Source organism: Salvelinus fontinalis, chromosome 36 (assembly GCF_029448725.1).
Source record: "Salvelinus fontinalis isolate EN_2023a chromosome 36, ASM2944872v1, whole genome shotgun sequence".
Lineage (NCBI taxonomy): Eukaryota > Metazoa > Chordata > Actinopteri > Salmoniformes > Salmonidae > Salvelinus > Salvelinus fontinalis.
The window spans coordinates 20,223,077-20,239,009 of record NC_074700.1 but is presented as its reverse complement, the minus strand read 5'-3'; the positions used below and the strand labels follow the sequence as shown (position 1 = coordinate 20,239,009).

At 45.6% G+C, this 15,933-nt stretch overlaps 1 protein-coding gene across 2 annotated transcripts; it reads right to left on the bottom strand.

Moving 5' to 3' along the window:
• Positions 1-521: 521 nt before the first annotated feature.
• Positions 522-14,898, bottom strand: LOC129835389 (splicing factor 3B subunit 2-like). Of its 2 annotated transcripts, none has more exons than XM_055901025.1 (22): positions 14,679-14,898; positions 14,124-14,170; positions 13,916-13,999; positions 13,460-13,687; positions 12,892-12,954; positions 11,201-11,324; positions 10,733-10,911; positions 9,247-9,355; positions 8,872-8,972; positions 6,553-6,753; positions 6,137-6,253; positions 5,799-5,879; positions 5,349-5,576; positions 4,664-4,813; positions 4,302-4,391; positions 4,010-4,117; positions 3,583-3,690; positions 3,260-3,402; positions 2,954-3,055; positions 2,738-2,837; positions 2,006-2,197; positions 522-991 (listed from the first exon to the last, which is right to left on the bottom strand). In XM_055901025.1, exons 1-22 carry the CDS (start codon positions 14,806-14,808, stop codon positions 920-922), a joined length of 2,757 nt encoding a protein of 918 aa, XP_055757000.1. In that variant the 5' UTR covers positions 14,809-14,898; the 3' UTR covers positions 522-919. The 2 variants fall into 2 exon arrangements, with proteins under 2 accessions (XP_055757000.1, XP_055757001.1); XM_055901026.1 differs by having other exon boundaries at positions 13,940-13,999.
• Between the last annotated feature and the right edge of the window lie 1,035 nt (positions 14,899-15,933).

Below are 15,933 nucleotides of genomic sequence, written 5' to 3'. Positions count from 1 at the left end.
AAGTGGCTTCGAGGTCGTAGTAGGCTACCATATGCTAGGATGACAAATCCAGGAATAGTATTGCAGAAAGCCTGCCAGGCATTATGGTGCAGTGGAGCCTCATTGTGTGTACTAGTGACCGAGTCAGCATGTGGTTACTGCTATCAGTTATTTAGGGCACAGTGAGTGTTTCCCAGACGTCAGGTGACTGTCACACTGGATCCACCGTCAGCCCCTGGTGGATTAACCCAGAACTACACCTTGTTATTATGTCAACATAGCTGTAGCCTTGACTTGGTCAGGGGGTATACGAGGTTAGCTCATGGTTCGTCATGCTAAGTATGACTTCATACAGCCATGTATCAGCACTGTGTTAAAGCTTTAGATCATTTAAGTCATTACTATAGCAATGTACAGTAGGGCCCATTCTTTCCTCCCTCACCATGTGACTTTTTAATTGGTGGGGGACAGGAGATTTCAGGTCACATGGCCTAGGGAAAAACAATTAGCACTCAAATGTATTAACCATTTGGATCCATAGATTGGATTGACATGGAGTCTTTTATTTACAAAAAGAGAAAAGCACAGCTACATGGAAAGAAGAAGTCACACAGGACAAAATAGATGGGTTATATAAATTCTGCCTACAGTGGAGACCTGGCAACGGGTCTCCAGAACACCCGGGTTGGGCTCAATTCCATTTCAATTCCAAAAGTACACAAAAATTCTCTTCAATTATGATAATTGGAATTTGGTTTATTTTCCAAATTGACTGGAATTTTAATGGAACTGACCCCAGTTCTGCCAGACACGTATTATCATTATCATTAAGAGGAAAAGACAACTGTAATAACAGATGGTTTTGTGTGGGTTCAAATCTGAGCTCGTCTTGTTCGGCCTGTCCTCTCTTCCCATTTCCTCCTGGTGTGATATTGATGGTCTAAAACTTGAACTCTTTGTATTTCTTGGCTCCTCCTCGTGTGTCTTGAGGCTGGGCCTTCCTCTTCTTTTGCTGTGGGGTAGAGAGAGAAATGGAGAAGAAAATACTTAATATTGTCATACATAAGGCTAACAATGTACAATCAAACCTTCTCCTCTTAGTGAAAGTGGCATATGACTCCAACCCCGTCACAACATGTTGCAGGGCTGAGAAAAGGAAGGAGGGAGGTATGTGCACACTGCTTTCACTCGGAAAACCCTGCTATCCCAGGATGGCCGTATTCAGAAGCAGAGAGAGAACATTTCAACAAGAAAAAACAGTAAGACTTTACAATAAGAGCTATTATGAAAGTGGATCAAAAAATAAATAGAACAATTTCTAAAAGTTTCAGATTAAGTTTGAATAGGATTAAAATCCCTCAACTACAATTACTAAAAACAGATCCTAATCTTCACATCTAGTGTTTATTAATTCTGCTACATATGGGACTGGAGAAAGAGCCTTTCCAACAGTGCATACCAACATTCTCCTACCCTCATCTTGGCCCCTAGTGGCATAATACATTTCATGCTAATACTAAACTATAGCAATAATTAACCAGGGGTGCATCTCAATTGTAGTCCCTTGACTCCTCGCGTCCTCTTTCTTCGCATCCTTCTCAAAACGCATTGGAGAAGAAGGTCCAGGGGGAGGAACCACTGACTTTTTCCCACAATGTGTTTTGAGACGAGGAGACAGGACATGAAGATACAAGAACACATCACTCAGATTCACCCCGGGGCTTTCTAGCTCCTCATTACTGTGTGTATACTGACTAGTCTAGTACAAGTCACAGCTAGAAGAGCTTTCTCTGACTGTCATATCTTTTTTAGTGTGAGCACGAGTGTCCTGGAGGAGTAGAAATGTGATCAGGAAAGGGGGATGTGGTAAACAACTACAAGACCTAACAATCATAAGGAGCCGGGTTGTATTCATTAGTGAACATTGTAGAAAAAACGCTTTGCACTGCAGCAAAACTGTTTTGCACCATAGCTATGTTTTGTACTGTAACAAATGGCAGTTACAGTTACAGTGTCTCAGGGTCACCTTCTGTTTGGCGGCGTGCTCGGCCACCATGTCGCTGAAGTCCTCCTTCTCCACCTGGGCCTCCTGGTTCCTGACGTGCTCCTCGTACTTCTGGGTCATGGCCATGGGGTCCAGCTCCAGCTCCTCAGGGGCCAGGGCCACTTCTACCCCCTGGAACTCCTGGCCTCCGCCCGCCTTACGACCCGCCATGGCCTGAGGAGGAGGACGGGAGACAAAGAAGCTCATCTGAAACTGTTCCCTACCCCCTGTAGTGTACTGCTTTTGGCCTAAAGTGGGGAACGGGGGAGTTAGTGTGTATGTGGGTCATGTAGGCGAACAGAAGTGTATGAGTGTACATCCATGAAGGCGTGTTTAAAGAGATGGCAATGAATCTACTTCCCCAGAGTCAGATCAACTCATGGATACCATTTGTATGTCTCCGCGTGCGGTTTACAAGGAAGTTAGACGTAGTTTCGTAAGCCGATGGTAACTAGCGTTTGTGCAATGACTGGAAGTCTTCCCGTCCAGCTAGCACACAGCTAGAGGCTATGTGTTTGAGTACCAGTGCATACACGTATGTATGTGATTGTTAGTGAAATATGCTCTGCGTATGTATGAGTAAGGGACTAACTATGTGTCGTGGGTACGAGTGTTAACATGCCTACACCCCAGTGGTTGGTATGTGGTAGGTTTAGTTGTGATCTCTGATAGGGAGACTTTATCCAGACACAGTGTTTTTGCCATTGTCCTTACCCCTGATACGTCGTAGATGTGTGTGGATGCCATCATGGCTGCTCCTCCAGAGCCGGTTCTCCTCTCTGGGAGCACCGTGAACAGCTGAGGAGTCTCATTCCTACACACACACCAGAGACACATGTTACAAACACACACAATACAGTAGAACGACACACACTCACAAATTAAATATTAGTGAATAGCCACACAACCTATTCCTGGCCACACACTCACCCGTCCATAGCCTCCTCGATCTTCTTCTTCCTCAGCTCAATGAGCTCTGGAGTCTCCATACCAGCAGGTACCGATGAGAAGCCTCCGGGAGTGATCAGACCACTGGAACACACACACACAGGCTCAGAGTTAATAAACCACTGATCACTGTATTCAAGACAACACACACAACCCAGTACAAATGGCAGCCGGTAATTTGTTCCACGTGACCAACGGCTTATTGATCCAACAGAAGAGAGAGCCTGGCTCGTTTCAGGTCCATGTCAACATGATGTGTTTAAAACAGTCAGTTAATGACACGTCTACCTGTCTGCCGGTGTGAAGAATCCGGTTTCGTCTGGCTTCTCCTCATCACTCTCGTCCTCCTCCTCTTCCTCGGAAGACTCCTCGTCTGAAGGCTCCAGCTCTCCCCACGGCGTGCGATCCACCTCCTCCTCCTCCGCCTTAGCCTACACACAGACATGCAGAAAATAGGACAATAGTTAACAGGCCATTGGCTCAAAGCAGACGGCTGGTGTGTCAGATATAGCAACGTGTGACGGGGGGGATGTACAGTGGTGTTGTTTGGTGAACGAAGCGTGTATGGTGTATATGAGGGGAATTGGGCAGGGGCGTGAGGAAGATCTCACCTGGAAGTCGACGGCGTTGGTCCCGAACACATCACCATACAGAGGCTTTCCTGTCTCATCTACAGGAGGCTTCCCCCAACCACCAGCATGGTAACCAAAAGAACAGCTCTGAGAGAGAGACAACAGCAGAGTGGGGGGGGGGGGGGGGGGGGGTCAATAAAAGTCTCAGTGTAACAAGCTTCACAATACAGTATAAACACTTTTATTACATTGGAAAAAGTCTACTGGGGGACACAATACAGGAGGACACAAACGTAAAGCAGATGGGCTCGATTCAATCCGCAGCGCTGAAGACCTGCGCTGTAGTACCATTTCAATGTTAAAAGTCTAGCGTGTGTTCTCTGGAACATGGCCTTGACATTTCCAGCGCAGCTCTTCAGCGCTGCGGACTGAATGGAGCCCTGTGTCTGCGTTAAGTCAGGCTTACCTCAGGGATGGGCGAGTTGAGCCCGGGGATCTTGAGGTTGGGGTAGGAGGGAGGGGGGCCGTATCTCTGCATGGCGATCAACCAGGGAGGGGGAACCTTGTGGGAGTTCTACACGTGAGGGGGGAAACAACTTTAGTGATGGGACAAGACCATGGTGCATCAGAAATATAAATGATTACAGTTCAATAAAACAAAGAATTATAAAGTCATCCATCAATAACATTAAAGGTGGTAGTGGGATCGTAGGCTTCCACAGCAGAGTGAAAGTAGAAGTGGGATAACAAAAACTGACCGGTCCAACGGGCATGCCCAGAGCAATACGCAGCTCATCTGACAGGTCGCCTGGTTTCTTCTCCTTCAGCCTCGTCTCAAACTCTTTCCCCTGTAGCGAGGGAGAGAAACAGAGATTGTAAGAATCAACATTTCATTCCTAACACTAATTCACCAGAGCAGAGTACACTGACTACCATCTGTTTATTCAAGACTCAACAACAAGGCAGTATTGAGGGAAACCCAAACCAACCACCTATTACAGCCCTGATTATTCCATTCAAGGTCCAATCAATCAACAGGCTCTTGAACGTAGGAGTAGAGTTTATGATGTAAGGTGCTGTATACAGTGGAGTCCTCCATTGAGCGGCCAGACATCCTTACCTCGTAGTAGAGGTCACCGTGGATGGAGAGTTTAGGCTTCATCTGCCACTTGAAGAAGGCGTCGTGGAGCTTCTGGTAGTCGATGTCGATCTTGCCCATCTTGGGACGCACCTTCTCCCTCATCTTGGTCTTCATGGTCTTGGCATCCTCCTGTAAGCAGAGTCCCACGGCATTCAGTGTGACTTCTGCCAAAGTGTTTCACTGGTCTATTTTATACAGCTGTTCATGTAACAAATATTTATGTGTGTTATTTATTGATGTTTTGTAATAAACTTGAAGTAAATGTAGAGTGAAACAATACACAGGCCATGTTTGTATACTTCAAAAACGGTCATTTTCCTCATGCTAGCCAAAAACGAGGGCCTGGAGCATTTATCAGGGAGATGAACATGGTGTTAACAGCCAGCACCCCCTTGTGATCATTTAGGTTGCTACAACCCACACGCACCTTTTCCAGCTGCAACCACCATCCAGTGCCTCCTTGTGCCTACTGTCTGGTGCTACTACCCCTTTATTGGACAGAACCCCCTACCTTCTCCTGTAAAGCTTCTCTGGTACCCCTCTATTGGACAGAACCCCCTACCTTCTCCTGTAAAGCTTCTCTGGTACCCCTCTATTGGACAGAACCCCCTACCTTCTCCTGTAAAGCTTCTCTGGTACCCCTCTATTGGACAGAACCCCCTACCTTCTCCTGTAAAGCTTCTCTCATCTCCTGGATGCCTGTCCTCTTGATGAACTCTGGCAGCTCGAAAGGGGGCTTCTCGATACCCCTCTTGCCCTGAAGGTACTTCCTCTTGAAGCACCAGTGTCGTGGGACGGGCACCGTGTTCCTGGTGGCCTTCAGGTGCACCAGCAGCTTGGGTTCCTGCGCCGTCACGTCGTGCATCTCCACCACGTCAGGACGCGCCACCAACTGCAGGAGGACGGGGTCAAAATCAACATCGGACACAGATCTCTATCAATCTCCTTTTCCCTTTTAAAGCATCTCCGGTGACCACCCACACCAACTGAATCAGCTCATATCGACTCAAGCATGTATGAGTAAAGTGTTAGGTACAGAACAACTTCTACACCAACTTAATCAATACACAGGAGCTATAATGTCCAACTCTTATGAAGCAGGTGAATGTTTTACCTGTTTGAGTTCAGCCACAGTTAGTCTGTTCATTCTCCTCAGCTTCTTCTTAGACATCTTGGGAACGTCTGGTCTGATCTCCTGTACACACACACGAGGAATGACCACGAGGATAACTTCCAAGGTCAACACTTCAAGAGACAGCACTAGAAGATGACATTATTTCTGTGTCCCAATCGTTCACCTTTCCTCCACGAAGGGAAGTAAACAAGTGCACACTACTTAGGGCATTAGGGTAGAGAATTGGGATGACGCAGCATATAAACACTCCTGTTTTTACAAGTATTTTTTCATCCAAGCTCAGGAATAGAGAATGTAGAGGAGAGATGAATACTAACGTCGTCACTGTCGTCGCTGTCCTTCTTTTCCTCCTCAAATCCCTTCTTCCTCATTAGAGAAGGAGCTGGCTCCTTCTCCGGTTCCTTCTCCTTCTCCTTCTTCACGTCATCAGTCAGCTGAGAGAGGGATGGACACAAACACAGTTCATTAGAACTGTTAGCAAAAGACTAACGGATTCCTGCAAACAGATTCCATCGTTAAATCAACACAACAAAATTATTCACTTTCATGCTTGTTCAGAGGTTCTTGAAACCACTGCGCTCAGAACTGGTGAGTACACTGTTGTGATCTTACTTTAATTTTCAGGCCATTAAAACACTAAATATGAACAATAACACTGGACACATCTCTAGGATGTTTTGACAGATTTTTCATAAAGAATCATAAAGCCAATATCTAAAATGGAGGCCCTCACCTTGAAGGCCTCAAAGATCCTCTTGAAGAAGATGAAGTTAGGATCGTAGATCTCCGGTTCCTCTGTAATATACTCGATCTCCACCTCAGGCTCTTTCTCCTTCTCTCCATCCTCCTCTTTCTTCTCCTCCGCATGCTCCCTCTTCTCCTGCTCACGCCTCTTCTTGTTCTTCTTCTTCCGGTTCCTGCGCTTACGATTTTTCTGAGAAGGGGAGAATGAAAATGCTAATAACTGAAACTAGGGCTGGGCGGTATACCGTATTTTATGACATATCGTTATTGATGCAGGGACCCGTTTGGGTTTTTACTTTACCTTCTATACCAGTATTTGAATGTTTGGTTTGTTAAATAGGATACGCCTTGTGTAATGTCAATTTTTATAGTTTACTTCGCTACTTGAGTCATCCACTTTCCACACGCCCCCTTTCACTCAAGGAGCGCATTTGATGTTCCTCAACCACGAGACACTTGCATTTAGTCTGCATGGTCAATGCAGCACATGCAACAGTGTTGAACACTGCCTCTTAATATAAATCCACTAGCGTTCTATAATGACACTATTAGATTGTGTTTCTTACATCAGCAAACAGCTAGTTTGTCTTTTCTTAGCAAGTTGTCCTAAATCTTGTGAGACACTAATTGTTAGCCGCTAATGCTAGCTAGCTAGCTAATTAATGTACTGAGTAAGAGCAAACATAGCTAGCTAATACAGCCTGATAATACCAGTGATGGTGTAGACCTAAATCAGTATGTTGTTTGTGTAACAGTATCTTCTAAATCAAAGAGGAATATGCAAAGCAAGAATATGTTAGCTTTATCAAGATGCTAAGAAAAAACATGCAATGTAGCCAAAGTTTATAGGGTCCCGTAGGAAAACACTTATCAACACTTTAGTTCCTACCCTGTCACAATAACTCCTCCCTGGCATTTTAATTCATTGTCATCTCAAACAACACTGTATTCAAAGTGCCCACTACTATATTCTAACTATAGAATAGTCATTCTATTCCCATGATTCCAACAGTTTTGCTCTAATTCGCAAGTCCAATCGCAATTGCAACATTTGGTTAAAAATAAGTCCTAGATTATTTGCCCATATTGTGAGGCTTACATGGCAGTGTGGAAATTCTCAATTGAGCAGTGCTGTAAAGTACTTAAGTAGTACTTGAAAGTATTTTTACTTAAGTCGTTTTTTTTGGAATCTTTACTATTTTTGACAACTTTTACCTCACTACATTCTTAAAGAAAATACTGTACTTTTTACTCCATCCATTTTCCCTGACACCTAAAAGTACTCGATACATTTTGAATGCTTAGCAGGACAGGAAAATGGTCTAATTCACGCACTTGTCAAGAGAACATCCCTGGTCATCTACTGCCTCTGATCTGGAGGACTCAATAAACACAACTGCTTTGTCTGTAAATTATGTTGGACTGTGCCCCTGGCTATCCATACATTTTTAAAAAACAAGGAAATGGTACCATCTGGTTTTCTTAATATAGGGAATTTGAAATGGTTTATACTTTTACTTTTGATACTTAAGTACATTTTATCAATTACATTTTCTTTTGATACTTAAGTATATTTAAAACCAAATACTTTTACTCAAGTAGTATTTTACTGGGTGACTTTCACCTGAGTCATTTTCTATTAACGCATCTTTACTTTTACTCAAGTATGACAATTGGGTACTTTTTCCACCAATGCAATGTAGTGCAGGAAATGCAGAAATTATAAAAGTGCTGAAATTTGTTTTGGTTGAAGTTGAATTGAACAGTATAAACCAATCAGAATGGAGAAAGACTAATTGAAATCACTTGGAATGTATGTGTTGCCACCCTGGGATCACTTACTACTCATAAAGCAAATGTACAACTTTTACTATTCAAAACTAAAAATACCGTCATACCGTTCATTTTTAAATTTTTTAAATACCGTGATACAATATTTTGGCCATATCGCCCAGCCCTAACTGACACCGTTTCCTACTCCTCATGCCTCTAAGAGTTTACGTAGATTGAAACAGAATCTTCCCTATCAAGCAGGTTATCAATACGAGTCATGCCAACTTGACCCCTGACCCTCTGAGCTTCAGGAGTAACAGGGTGAATCTCAACGGTCTTTTCTTGACTCTTCATGGCCTCTCCCCTCGCATCCTTCTCAAAACACACTGGAGGAAAAGATCCAAGGTTCCTCCCCTTGGACATTATCCTCCGATATCTTTTGAGGAGGCGAGAGGACACGAGGAATCAAGGAAACACAATTGAGTTTCAACCAAAGACAGCAGGATGGGATGAGGGGAATTAATACAACACTCACGTCTTTCTTAGAGAGAGAACCGTCCTCCTCTTCAGTCTCAGACAGGACGGCAGCGGAGGAGCTGTTCATCTCCATCTCTGGGCTCTCCTCCTCCTCCTCTTCTGGAAGATAGAAAACAGAGAGAACATTCACTGGCCAGGTCAAGGTCCAACAGGGCTCTTAACTCAGGACAATATTACTAAGACTGCAGTAGTTCCAATGGGATGATATCATGCACTCTTGGTGCATCTGGGCTTTTATTCACAAAGCGTCTCAAAGTAGGAGTTCTGATCTATTAATTATGATCTTAAAAAGCTAAACTGATCCTAGATCAGTACTCCTACTCCAAATACGGGCCATGATTCATTCCTCCAGTGTGTAGTTCCAGGTTCTGACCTGTGGGCGTGGCGCCGAGCTGCTCCTGTCTGATCTCCTTCAGTTGGAGAATCTTCTCCAGAGCCTGGGGGATCTTGGGACCGACACCCACATCCTCTCCCTGCCACACCTGACACACACACACCAGGAATACAGAGATTAGACGGATGCAATTGTATTCTGCCATGGCCTTATCCTGTGTTATTATTCCCTCTGAGTGACTCAAAGACTATAACAAAATCAATGCCATTTTTGGAATTTTAGATTCTCCTTTACGGACAAATTTTTATGTTGGTGATTGTTCGTTTTCAAAGACGATCGTGTTTAAAAATATATTGCTCCATTATCTTGTCGACATACATTGTGTCTGGTATTAGTTGTGTAAATGTACACTGAAAAATTAACCACCATGAAAATTATTTTCTAACAAAAATAATATTTGATTAGATATTTTGGAGAGCAGCAACGATTACCGTAATTGCTGGACTATTAAGCGCACCTGAATATAAGCCGCACCCACCGAATTTAAAAAAAAAATGTATTTTGTACATAAATAAGCCGCACGTGTCTATAAGCCGCAGGTGCCTACCGGTACATTGAAACAAATTAACTTTATACAGCCTTTAAACGAAACACGGCTTGTAACAAAAATAAATAGGCTTTAACGAAACACGTCTTGTAACAAAAATAAATAGGCTTTAACGAAACAGGCTTGTAACATTTATTTATTTTTTTTAAATAGCAGTAAACAGTAGCCTACCAAGAAAGTCCTTGGTCACTATCTTCCCCCTGTGCACTGAAACCACTGAAGTCATCTCCTTTGGTGTCGGAGTTGAATAGCCTCAGAATTGCTTCATCCGATGTTGGATCGTTTTCATTGTGCTCTCCTCACTTTCATCCGGAGGCAAATTCCCCGCTGAGCTTATGCTGCCCTCTTCAATACGCAGCAGCTCCACGCTGTCAGGACCCACTGGCAGACTTGACCATAAGTCGCTCTTCGCATGCGGCCCGTTTTAGAAAAGGATTTCTCCCCACTTGTCATCCAATCCATTTTCTAGTTCGGGCCATCTGCTTTTCTTTCCTCTGAAAGCTTTTGTTGTCTTTTTGCACGAAGTCAATTTCTCACGCTGCTGTTTCCAACGTCTTATCATCGACTCATTAAGGCCAAGCTCCCGTGCAGAAGCTCTATTTCTTTTTCAAACAGCCAGATCGATCGCCTTCAAATTGAAAGCTGCATCATATGCATTTCTCTGTGTCTTTGCCATGATGAGGGTGACAAAATGACTACCGTAATCAGAATGATGGAAAGTTTGAGCGCGCTCGATTTACTTCACATTATGTGACGGTGCTCAGTTTTTTGGCGGCATGAATTTGTGAAAGCGGGAAAAATCCATAAATTAGCCGCGTCATTGTATAAAGCGCAAGGTTCATAGCGTGGGAAAAAAGTAGCGGCTTATAGTCCGGAAATTACGGTAAGCAGCGGTGGGGGAAACACTGTGGTTCGTACCTCTCTGGCGTCCTCTCCAGGTGGAGGGGGAACTCTGTGTCTCTGGGTATGCATCATGGACATTCCATGAGGAGGTGGGTTCATTCCACCAGGATTCATTCCAGGAGGGGGTGGATTCATTCCAGGAGGGGGTGGATTCATTCCAGGAGGGGGTGGATTCATTCCACCAGGGTTCACACCTACAACAACACCCAGATCTCAACTGACACCAACAACACCAACGTACCAGGTGTGTGTCACCGTAAACACAACAGCTTTACAGACTTAACAGCCTTCACACTGTTCTTAAAAATAGAAAGGAATGCAATTGGATATGTTTAGATTGGGATAGTGACTGTGTTAAGCCAATATGGGTGACTGTGCGTGAGTATGTGCAGTCTACAAAGTGTGCGCTGTAGACAAATTAATTCCCCCTTGAGAGACAAAGTTGTATTGGAAGTTAGGATTGACGGCAGGCCAAGGACAGACCTCTCATCATGGGGGGCATCATGCCAGGTGGTCGTGACCCCGGGTCAGACATCCTGGGCCCTGGTCCTCCATGCTGCCTCTTAGCCAGCTCCTGCTGCCTCTCATGTTCCAGCATCACCGCCGCCTGACGGAGGAGAGAGAGGAGACATGGAGGGAGAAGAGAGAGGAGACATGGAGGGAGAAGAGACATGGAGAGAGGAGTGAGGAGACGTGGAGGGAGGAGAGAGAGAGGAGACGTGGAGGGAGGAGAGAGAGAGGAGACGTGGAGGGAGGAGAGAGAGAGGAGACGTGGAGGGAGGAGAGAGAGAGGAGACGTGGAGGGAGGAGAGAGAGAGGAGACGTGGAGGGAGGAGAGAGAGAGGAGACATGGAGGGAGGAGAGAGAGAGGAGACATGGAGGGAGGAGAGAGAGAGGAGACATGGAGGGAGGAGAGAGAGAGGAGACATGGAGGGAGGAGAGAGAGAGGAGACATGGAGGGAGGAGAGAGAGAGGAGACATGGAGGGAGGAGAGAGAGAGGAGACATGGAGGGAGGAGAGAGAGAGGAGACATGGAGGGAGGAGAGAGAGAGGAGACATGGAGGGAGGAGAGAGAGAGGAGACATGGAGGGAGGAGAGAGAGAGGAGACATGGAGGGAGGAGAGAGAGAGGAGACATGGAGGGAGGAGAGAGAGAGGACATGGAGGGAGGAGAGAGAGAGGAGACATGGAGGGAGGAGAGAGAGAGGAGACATGGAGGGAGGAGAGAGAGGAGACATGGAGGGAGAAGAGAGAGGAGACATGGAGGGAGAAGAGAGAGGAGACATGGAGGGAGAAGAGAGAGGAGACATGGAGGGAGGAGAGAGGAGACATGGAGGGAGGAGAGAGGAGACATGGAGGGAGGAGAGAGAGGAGACATGGAGGGAGGAGAGAGAGGAGACATGGAGGGAGGAGAGAGAGAGGAGACATGGAGGGAGGAGAGAGAGAGGAGACATGGAGGGAGGAGAGAGAGAGGAGACATGGAGGGAGGAGAGAGAGAGGAGACATGGAGGGAGGAGAGAGAGAGGAGACATGGAGGGAGGAGAGAGAGGAGACATGGAGGGAGGAGAGAGAGGAGACATGGAGGGAGGAGAGAGAGGAGACATGGAGGGAGGAGAGAGAGGAGACATGGAGGGAGGAGAGAGAGGAGACATGGAGGGAGGGAGAAGAGAGAGGAGACATGGAGGGAGGGAGAAGAGAGAGGAGACATGGAGGGAGGGAGAAGAGAGAGGAGACATGGAGGGAGGGAGAAGAGAGAGGAGACATGGAGGGAGGGAGAAGAGAGAGGAGACATGGAGGGAGGGAGAAGAGAGAGGAGACATGGAGGGAGGAGAGAGTGGAGGGAGAGAGATATGTTTCAACTTCCAGGCAAGGTAAAGCGGCTGTAAGATAACTTTGGGATTGGTTGTGACTGTTAAATTCATGTTTTATGTATCCCTATATTTCTGTTATTACGGGGCTATCACTCAGTCAAGAGTGCGCATGCGCAGAAAGTCTAGTCGTTGATGGACCTAGCCTTGAGTGTAATGGCTACCTTGTAGTGTGTTCATACGGTATAGTAAACTTTGTTAAACTGGAACCTTGTCGTTGTGTCATTTCGAGTTAACAGTGACAGCACTACTGATAAATCATTTAGATGGGAGAAAGACATGAAAATAAGTCTCCTCCAGGTCCTACCCTTTTCTGCTGCTCCAGAAGTTCCTGCTCCTTCATGTGCTCTTCCATAGCACGGGACTCCCCCTGAAATACACACATACAAAATGGCAAATCTATACCAGAACTCCTCTTCCTTCCCATTGCAATAGAAGGCAGACTACATTACAACTAGGGCCTGGAGACTTTCCTTACTCAGGTAAAACTCAGGGCACAATGTGAGACCATATTTGGGGGTCTGAGGCCATACACTTATGGAAGGTAGCCTAGCGGTTAGAGCGTTGGGCCAGTAGCCGAGAGGTCGCTGGTTTTAATACCTGAGCCGACAAGGTGAAAAGTCTGTCGATGTGCCTTAGAGCAAGGCACTTAACACTAATTTGCTCCAGGGGCGCCGTACTATGGCCGACCCTGTAAAACAACACATTTCACTGCATCTATGCGGTGAATAGGACAATTCAACATCCTACTCGAGTCTAGGATCAGGTCTTATCTGTCCATATGCTCTTCAAATATTATAATCTAAAAGACAAGACTGATCCTAGACCAGCACTGCTACTCCGAGAGGCTTACTGAATGCAGGCCAAGATCGTACCTGCTGCTTGGCCCTCTCCTCGTGCTGCATCATCATGGCGGCCCTCTGCTGCACCATCTTCAGCTGGTCCTCCTGGGAGAGGCTTGGGGGCATGCCTGGAGGCTCCATGCCCATACGCATCCCTGGTGGAGGGGGGCCACCTGCCATCATGCTCATCGCCTGGAGCATACCCATACCAGGAGGCATGGGGGGCATGGGCATCGGGGGCATGGGGGGGATTCCTGGCATCTGGGGGGGAGGAAGGAAAGAAAGCTGGTTAAGTTGTTTTCAATTACGGTAAGTGTTTTTTCCTGGACCATGTGAGAACCAGGAAAACGTATTCCTGGTCAGATAACACAGTCAAGGTAAAACTCCTGGTCTTGTTCATGACAGATTGATGAAGTACTGAAGAGTTTCTAGACAAATAATCCCAGTGATGAAATGTAAGAATGAGAATCGATTAGACCGTCTAAAAACCTTATAGGGTCGGTTGGTGCTGACCTGCGGGGTCATAGGTTTATCATCACTCCCTAGGTTGGGTTTGCTGAGCATCATTCCAGTCTGAGTGGGGGAGAAAACACAGATACACACCGATCAATGGATCATATTGACAGATTAAGTACACTCCACTCACCCTCTCACGCACACGCACACACACACACACACACACATACATACAACTGACCTGCATCATGTATCCCTTGAGCCTGTCCAGCATCTCCTCTCTGGGACCTAGGGAAGGAGAAAAATAATAACTGTAAACCAACAATGAACAATATAACTAACATAGGACAACAACAACAAACAATTATTTAATTACAAATGAAATAAGTTTAAATTCAACTTAGTCGCTCACGCACGGATGCTGACAACGACTCGTGCGCGACTATCAAGTATCACTTTAGCTTATCAGTTATTAAACACCCGAGTGATTAGCTGTTAGCTGTTAGCTATCAATCAAATTGCCTAGTTCGCTAGCTAACGAATGGACACTCGTAAGCAAAATTCTCTTCGTAGAGGTGGTGAACAAACTTGGACTATAGTAGTTGTGTAGGTAACTAGCTGATCATTTGCACTCTCATTTAATTCCACGAAGGCCTGCTATGTAGCTAGCTAACCTGCCGCGGAACTAAATGTGGATAACCTGTTAGCAACAAGCTATAGTAGCTAGCGGGCTAGCTACACACAATGCACGCATTCGTCCCATTTAAAGCTTGCTGCTCCGACTTCGGCTGCTTACCCATGTTGGGTGCGCCTAGCTCGCCTAGCTTGGCTTGAAGCTCTGGGTTGGTCCATGTATTGAGGGCCGCCACAGAGCTCCCCAAGTCGGAGGGGATAGGTTCGGTCCCCGGCGGTCCGTCAGATGCCATCTCGAAATTCTACCGATAAATGGCTCTCTACAGAAACAACAGAAACAAGAGCAACGAGAACCAGACGAATCTCTAAAGGCACGATGGGAAATTTCAGTATACAGGAACAAGCCGTTGGAGAAATCTGGGTAATGTAGTCAGTGGTAAGAGGAATAACTGCGTTTCCAAATTACAACCACTAGATGATAGCAGAGCCATGGATTTGGAGAGTTTGTGACAATGCAGTTTCTGCAATATGATGCATTAATAAGACACTACAACATTCTATGGCAGCCATGTTAGCTCCACGTTAACATTATATGGGGAATATTATGTGGTGAATATAATATTACGTGGGGAATATAGTTACAATGCTATGTAACTGATCGTCTAGAAAGACCTCAAAATCAGGCGGTGTGAAAGTAAGGCCGAGACAATCGTTAATTAAAGACTCCAGCCACCCAAGCCATAGACTGTTCTCTCTGCTTCCGCATGGCAAGCGATACCAGTGCATGAAGTCTGACACCAACAGGCTCTTGAACAGCTTCTATCCCCAAGCCATAAGACTGCTAAATAGCTAACTAAATAGCTAACAGAATGCCCACACAGACTATCTGAGTTGACCTTTGTATGTCATTCTTATTTTTGCACTGTTTCTATGCACACTCACAGGGCCCTACACACTCACACACACTAGTACTCCAACACACACACACAAACACTCACTTCATCATTTGCTCTCACACACATAATATACACATACATGTAAACTGACTCTACACACATGCACACCAACTCACATACAGTACATTCATCATATACGCTTCTGGTACTCTGTTTATAATTTATTCTGATGCCTAGTCACCTTACCCCTATACATACGCTATATATACAAAAGTATGTGGACACCCCATCAAGTTAGTGGATTCGGCTATTTCAGCCACAGCTGTTAGTGACACGTATAAAATTGAGCACTCAGCCATGCGATCTCCATAGACAAACATTGGCAGTAGAATGGCCTTACTGAAGAGCTCAGTGACTTTCAATGTGGCACCGTCATAGGATGCCACCTTTCCAACAAGTCAGTTCGTCAAAGTTCTGCCCTGCTAGAGCTTCCCCAGTCAACTGTAAGTGCTGTTAATGTGA

Coding starts and splice junctions, on each gene's coding strand:
- LOC129835389 (XM_055901025.1), bottom strand. CDS start 14,808: ATGGCATCTGACGGACCGCCGGGGACCGAACCTATCCCCTCCGACTTG. Junction 11,325..12,891: donor TTCTGGAGCAGCAGAAAAGG/GTAGGACCTGGA, acceptor CTCCTCCGTCAG/GCGGCGGTGATGCTGGAACA. Junction 4,392..4,663: donor ACGGTGACCTCTACTACGAG/GTAAGGATGTCT, acceptor CCCTCGCTACAG/GGGAAAGAGTTTGAGACGAG.